This window comes from Rhinoderma darwinii, chromosome 8 (genome assembly GCF_050947455.1).
Source record: "Rhinoderma darwinii isolate aRhiDar2 chromosome 8, aRhiDar2.hap1, whole genome shotgun sequence".
NCBI classification, from domain to species: Eukaryota; Metazoa; Chordata; class Amphibia; order Anura; family Rhinodermatidae; genus Rhinoderma; species Rhinoderma darwinii.
This window is the reverse complement of record NC_134694.1, coordinates 81,911,553-81,919,292: the sequence shown is the minus strand read 5'-3', so window position 1 is coordinate 81,919,292 and position 7,740 is coordinate 81,911,553. Positions and strand designations below refer to the sequence as shown.

The 7,740-nt window shown below is 40.7% G+C and overlaps 1 protein-coding gene across 1 annotated transcript in view; it reads right to left on the bottom strand.

Annotated features, from left to right (window-relative positions):
• The window catches only part of TMEM164 (transmembrane protein 164), a 32,035-nt gene continuing 24,295 nt past the window's right edge, over positions 1–7,740 (bottom strand). Inside the window, exon 6 of the mRNA XM_075835816.1 lies at positions 1–7,149. Within this exon, the coding sequence (XP_075691931.1) occupies positions 6,943–7,149 (207 nt within the window). The 3' untranslated portion in view covers positions 1–6,942. The remainder of the gene's footprint in view (positions 7,150–7,740) is intronic.

The window sequence follows — 7,740 nt, the reverse complement described above, 5'->3', positions numbered from 1 at the left end:
AATACGTTCCGTCCATTACGGACGTAATGTGCTCGTGTGAATCCAGCCTAACACTTTTAGGCCCTGTTCACACTGAGTTTCTGTGACAAGTTTTTTGACGCGGAAACCGCTCAGCAAAACTCGTCAAAAACCGCCCGAAAATGCCTCCCATTGATTTCAATGGGAATTGGACGAGTTTTTTTTACCGCGAGCAAATAAAACCGCGTCGCGGTAAAAAGAAGCGACATGACCCATCTTGAGGCGGTTTCCGCCTCCAAAACCCCATTTCAATCAGTCACAAAGGATAAAAAAAAACGACAAGTTTTTTGACGCGTTTTTGTCAAACCACTGTGCAAGAAACGTCTGGAGCAGTTTTTGCAGGAGGAATTTTCCTCCTGCAAAAAACTCCGTGTGAACACAGCCTTACACAGGCTGATGATTGGGGGAGCGGAACGCTCGTTCCTGCTCATCAACCGATGTAAAAGGGCCCAGTGGTGAGCCGATAAACTAGCAGCAAGAATCATTGTCGTCAGAAGCACAGCTCCTTGTGTAAACAGTGGAAGTGCTGCCGACAATGATGCAAACTCTATGGGGACTAACGGCTTTCTACAGTACAACGACTGCTCCATACACATGGAGCTAAACATGCCCCGAGCGATGTGCTATATCTGTTCACAGTAACCTAACAAAGCATTATACACTTTTCCAATAGACTTTCTGTATGGCTTTCAAGATCTCTGCTTGCAGTGACTCAATAGTAACCATCATTGTTTACTTCCAGCGGATAAAAATCTGTCCTGATCATGTGATGGACACACGTGCGCGGTTTGTTAGTTACACTACAATTATAAGAGCGGTCTTGTAATGAACCGCGCACCTGTGTGTACATCACATGATCAGGACAGATTTGTATCCGCTGGAAGTAAACACTGAAGGTCCCTATAGAATGACTGCAAGCTCTGAAAACCGTGAGGATTTGATACAGTAAGTATATTAGAAAATTGTATAACGTTTCCTCATACAAATAATGACATTTATTTGCTGAAACTGGAATACCCCTATGAAGACCGAAAAATCTTAGGGCCCCCCCCTGTTTTTATTGAATATCCCTGCAATAGAAACATAACGATACAGCACATGGCTATATTGATAGAAACACATCACAGGTTGGCACTTTTAAGAATACAAAATGTATAGAAAACTTGTACACGCAAATCAGAAGAGGATTTTACAGGCCGTGTTCCTATTATAAAGTATAAAAAAAAATAGGACATGTCCTATTATTCTCGGCAGGTTTCTACATACGGGATTGTGTCCGTCGGCCATAGGAACAAATGGGCCCGGAATTACGGTCCGCAATTACGGTCGCATGCATGGGGCCTAAAACGGCACAAAAATTGTTGCCATCTTTTCACAATGTGATATATATATACATACATACACACACACACACACACACACACACACACGTATAAATACATACATATAGAGCACATACTACGCACGCAAATATCTACTGCTATGAAAATATAAACTATGTTTCAGATTTCATGTTAACAATTATTTAGGCGAGAGATAGAGGGGTTCATTACTAACCAGAATCCAGCTTATAGTAATCCATTTGGCCTCCTATGGTAATGTCCTATGCAGGTACATCCATACCAGAAAATGAATAAAGTGATGATGTACTCCACTATTCTCATGCAGGTACAGACAAAGGAGACCAATTGGATTAAAGCAGACATATAGCAAGAAATCTCATTTGTAATGAACCCCTTTAAAGCGTACCTTTAGTGATCTACCTAATAACCTCTTAGAATATGCACCTCAGTTTTGAATCTACAATAGAAAAGGAGTGCTGTGTTTTATAAGCTTCATTTACTTGCAGGCTGCACAACCTGCCCCTGATTGAAATGAATAGAGTAGGAGATTCAAATGACTTCAGTCCTTTACTTCCACCCCGCAGGAAAAAAATATACCCGAGAAAGATAAAAGAACTTTAATATCTTACCCAAACAGGGAGTTATAAATGGATACGGTCTCTGTAGAGGGAACTTGCTTGTTAATAAAGTCCTGTGATTACAGCAGCCTCCACACGGAGGCAGTGTGTAGAAGTGCAATAACAGGACAGGGCAAATGGTAATTGCAATGTGAGTTAGCAGCCAGTGACTAGAATCAGGCTGCAGCTCCACTGTATCTGTAACATGGCAAACAATGGTAGTAACTTCCGGGCAGTGAATTAGGAAGGAGAGGTCTGCAGCGCAAAGGACTATATTTGTGGACCATTTCCTTCAAAGCTCACAGTGCATGAGGATCTAAGAGACACTGAAGGTTTTGTTTTTCTCTGGCGCTACGCTTTAAATGGACACTAACTTTTCAAACAATTTGTGCTGATCTAATAGTATACCTTGTATAAAACGACTTTGTAATTTACTTACTGTTACTATTTGATTGTTTTATCCATGCAAATTCTGTGTGAAATTACTGCTACTAGGTGTCTCCCTTCCTGTAATCTGCTGTCCACCTCCTGGTGTAAAGCATAGTCCATCCCTGGTTAGAGAGCAGAATTGATGGGCTACAGAACAGGAGTCCTCACTGCCTGGCAATAACTATCTATGGAGAGGTGAGGGGAAGCTGGAGGAGGGAGCATGCATGTAAAACTATGGAGGGGTGAGCATGGGGAGGAAACAGAATGAGAAAGACACTGCTGGTAGGATTTCTATGTCACAACCATGCTAGATTCTCAGCTACACTGGTCTGTACTGCTGTATAATGTCCTCCATGCCGCTGCAGTGTATACATAGAGATATATATATCAGATCGAGATAGGGGGCACGATTCTCCTCTTCTATGTGTGCAATGTATAGAAGACATGATAGCCGTTAGGCTCCGCCCACTAGCTTTGAGACAACTAAGAATTAGAGAGCCTGCAGAGGGGAAAACTGTGAAATAATGCCACATATAAGTCATATAATGGCCAGAAATAGTGTTCCTATGTACACACATATGGAAGCTTATTCTGAAAAGTGAGGTACACTTCAAGTACTCAATTAAACAAGTTCTATACGTTGTCATAAGTATAACATGTACATCCATCACAGCGGCTCCTCAATCACCACTATATTGCAATATCAACAGATTATAACTAAATTAATAGTAGTTCCCTAAATAATTAACAAACTGTAGCTAAATAGTTTTTTTAGCCACAATTTATAACCAGAGTCTAAAATGTATAAAATAAGGCCAACATGGAACCAATTACAAATTATTCCATAACAGAAAAAATGGTGTATATTAATATTTAACAATGTAATTAATGTGGATATTAGAGATACTATGCATTTCAACTTTAATATAATAAAAACGGAAATATATGTATTAAAATTGGTCACGATGTGATGTTTTGCACCACTACTTATATACATTTATTCTACTTTTTAGTTTATTTTTATACACATTCATTAAATTGCACACACATCTCACACAACTTGTAGGGTTAAAAAAGAAACAATATTGTAAAGGAAGGACGGGGCCCGCTTAATATTAGGACCACATATTTGGTTGTTTGGAATGTGAAGGGTGAAGCATTGGATGTGCTTACTTTTGACACGTAAGTTATGGGGTCAACGCCAACCTGTGACCCGAGAACACATTTAGACTGGGTTCCCACAGGTCAGATACGCTTCATAGAATTATACTGCATAAAAGTATGCAGCGTTTCCGACCCAGAACCCACAGCAAGTTTCATCCAAAATAACCCACCACACTGTGGTTGTTTTTCGGACAGAAATTTCCGTTGCGTAAAGCAATGCTTGAAAAAAAAAAAAAAAAAAAAAAGAATGTTCATACTAAACCTAGGCCGTAATTAGGACGACACATCCCTCCGTTGTCGTGCAGTCCGGCCTCCTGGGAAGACGCTGCAGCCCATGTGACTGATGCAGCCTGTGATTGGCTGCAGAGGTCACATGGGATGAAATATAATCCCAGGAGGCCGGCCTGGAAGGAGAACAGAAGAAAAAGCATCGATATGACAACGCCCAGGCGGCAAGTATATGTTTTGTTTTTTTAAATTCATTTTGAGTAAAAAAAAAAAAATAATTCCCCGCTGAGTTGCAACTTTAGTGGAAGAAACGCAGCGTTTCCCCTGCAATAGTCGGAACACTTGGCTATTTGTTGCGGGTTTTACATCTTCATTGAATTCAGTGGGAAAAATCTGCAACACAAAAGCAACGAATACACAGCAGAAATTGATATGCTGCGGATTTAAATTCGGCACCACAGGTCAATTTATGAACGTTTTGACTGCTGATTTTTTTCTGCATCGTGGGCATGAGGTTTCTTAAAATCTCATTCACTTTGCTGCTACTGTAAATGCTGCGGAATTTCCGCACAGAATTCCGCCGTGTTTACACTACGTGGGAACCCAGACTTAATATATAGTGATCTCAGCATTTAACCTCAAATGAGAAATGGATACAAGCCTGGGCAAAGGGTGGCCGCCATGGCATACAGCAAACCTGGTATCTATTCCTCCCGATATGGATATGTAACACTTGACAAGTTACAATTTAAGGCCAGGATCACACACGCAATGATCAGTTTTTTTTAGCCAAACACGAGTGGACACACAAGAAAGGAGATGGGTCAGTCGGTCTAAAAAAAAAACTGCACCAAAAACAGTCTGTGATCCTGGCCTAAAGGGCCCCACTGACCACCTCACAAGCACCTCAGCAATTGCAATCCCCCTGAGCAGCTGGTGATGTAATACATAGGGCTGTAGTCTAGATGAACTAGGCTAATTTACAGGGGGAAAAAGCCTTTTTTTTAACCTGTTCCTGCCTAGGAGGACGACAAAACGTGAGCAGATGTTTATGCATCAATGTACTGGTAAAAAAACATATTGCTCACAGGAGAAATCTGTAATCTACAGATGTAGCAGGGCCGAATTTGCTATTTAACTATTCGGAGCTTCTTTGTACGTGCCCCTCTGATAAAGTTTTATCTGCAGCCCAATATAAACCCACAGATAACACATTGCTATAACCCCACGAGCCATGACAAAGTCCTAAATCTTTAGGCCAAACGTACACGATGCATATTACGTGCAGATTTGCCGCGTGTATTTTCTTGCGGCAAATTCGCAGCACAATACAGTACTAGCAAAGTAAATAAGATCCGAAGATATCTCACCTACATGTTGCAGATTTTTTTTCTGCACGTAAATTGACCTGTGGTGCGTATTTTAAAATCCGCAGCATGTCAATTTATCTTGCGTTTCTGTATCGGACGAGTTTAAAAATAAAAACGCATCAAAATTTGCATCATAAAACCGCACCTATTTCCACTTCAAAATGTAAAAAAAAAAACACGCACTATTAGGTGTGGATTTTACCTGCAGTTTTAATGTGGATTTTCATGTGCATGTAGCCTTAGATTTCCCCTGGTGAGTCCTGTAACTTGAAAGGTAAGAGATGACGTGACTAGTAAATTCTGGACACAACAAGGAAGCAGACACCAATAAGAGGGAATGGTTAGTGGGATCATCAGATGAGATTAACAACATGCACTATGCAGATTATGGATGGATTAAAGGTGTATTCACACGGTGCGGTTATATGGCTTTTATTTGCCGAGACTTTAGCAAAATCATGGAACGCTGCACCTTTCCCCTACAAACTACAGATAAATGCTTTGTATTAAACCACATAATCCTGGAGATTCTTCCATGCCACGGAGTTTCATTACTGGTCTACCTACCAATAATCTTTACGACCTATCGTTATGATATTTCATATTGCATGATTGGAGTGGTCCAACTGCGGAGGTGGCCAACAATCGCTAAAACAAAGAGGCTGCAATGTCTACAAGAACACTAGTTGGGCCCAAGCAATGAGAAGTCCTTTAAACTGCAAAATAACCATGTCACTTGGGCCATGTACAGATGTTGCAGAATTCGATTGGTCATTCAGCTCTGCGGCTGGACGTGTGTTTTTAAATGAAGTCTTTTCATTGTTGATGACACGACGCCATGCATTAGGAGGTGAGAGAATTGTGGCTTCTATGTATAGGATAGAGGTATATTTTGGCATAACATTATGTAAAACCATAGAATACTTAAAAATTGTTTAGGTCTATTTAAATACAGGCTTCAAAAAAAATCCAGATTTTTAAGGAATCATGCACACGACCATAGTTTTCGGTCCACGTGCTATCCACAAATATGCGGTTAGCACACGGACCCTTTCATTTCTATGGCCCCATGCGGACGACAGTTATGTTCACAGATCCGTGTGGGGGCCACGAATCCGGGCTGCAAAAACTCAGGACATGTCATTTTACCGACCATATTCGAGTCTCTGACATCATCGTGAATGACCGTTCCTGCTTTTTCTTTTGTGGATCCGCGAATACTGATGAGACACGGATGCACCGCGGAAGGTTTTTTTTCGGACAAATGGACTGCAAAGGATCAGTGGTTTTGTAGACCGCAAAACCACTACGGGTGTGTGCATTAGGCCTTGGACCTCCGAGCAATGATCATTCAGATGAACCCTTCATTACAGAGTGGTTTTAATGAGACACATGACTTGGTTTTTCTGTGCTGAATAGCAAAATCTCTAAATAAAATAATTCTTGTAACAGACTATGTATACAAAGTAAAAACCAGTTATGTTCCCTGTCCCTGTGCAAAAGAGATTCAGCCACCACAGCCCTCAGGTAATTCACATCTGCTGCTAGAACAAAAGGATTTTGTCTCAAGGGGCAGCAACATTTTGAGAATAAAAATCAAAAAAGATCTGAAAAAGGTATTCGACCCGGTGGTCCATTCTGTAAGGTCACTTGTTTCGGTCATTGAAAGTCCTTAATACTGTTAACCATCAAAGTGCTGGTAGCCCCTTTTAACCTCCATATGCTTATTTTGGCTCTAAAGAGGTTAAAACTGATTCTTCCAGTAGTGACCATTTAATCCACTTTCTTCCCAGAAAAGGGAATCAGCTCCACTATAAACTTGTATCCTGGCAGACCAGGCGAGAACAGGGCCACAATAAGTTTCCCGTGGATCATGGTCATGAGTGTTTGGTGCCCTGAAGCGTACATACGATACCATGGCCCATAGAAAGGATCTGAAATGGCCGGGCACAACATGTTGTTCAAGTTCACCTCCGTCATCTAAACAGAAGGTACAAAAAGACAATTAGGCCAATACGCAAGATCAAAAGTCTCAAAATGTAAGATTGATTTAAAAAAAAAAAAAAAACCAGTACAAGTGAAATGTGGCAATTTTATAGCATTTTTATCAAAAACACAGTATGCTCTAGGTATGGTGTTTTGGTTTGTTTTCAAACAGGCTTCTCTATAGAACATGAAAAAACGGCAGGAAAAATGCCTGTCTAAAAAAAATAAAATATATAAAATAAAAAATATCCCATTAAAAACATGGTGTTTTTTAATATGCGTTTCAAAGCGCCGCAAAACAACAAATGTGTGTGTAGGAGGACTTCAAAAACTTGTGTCGGTGTGTTCTGCAGGCAGACTAGTGGCATGTCACAAAGAAGAGCAGACGATTGTACACAGTATTTAGGTTGGGAGAACATGAAGAGCTCACCCAGAAAACTTATTTAGGACCCTAAATGGGCACGGAATTATAGGTTGAAGGGGGGAGAGTGCTCCTGAAAGTGTGAGATCATAGCAGCTCCTTCTGAAGCAGAGCACATGAAAAACTGACAATTGAAGATGGAATTTGCAGTGGGGGATGGGCTA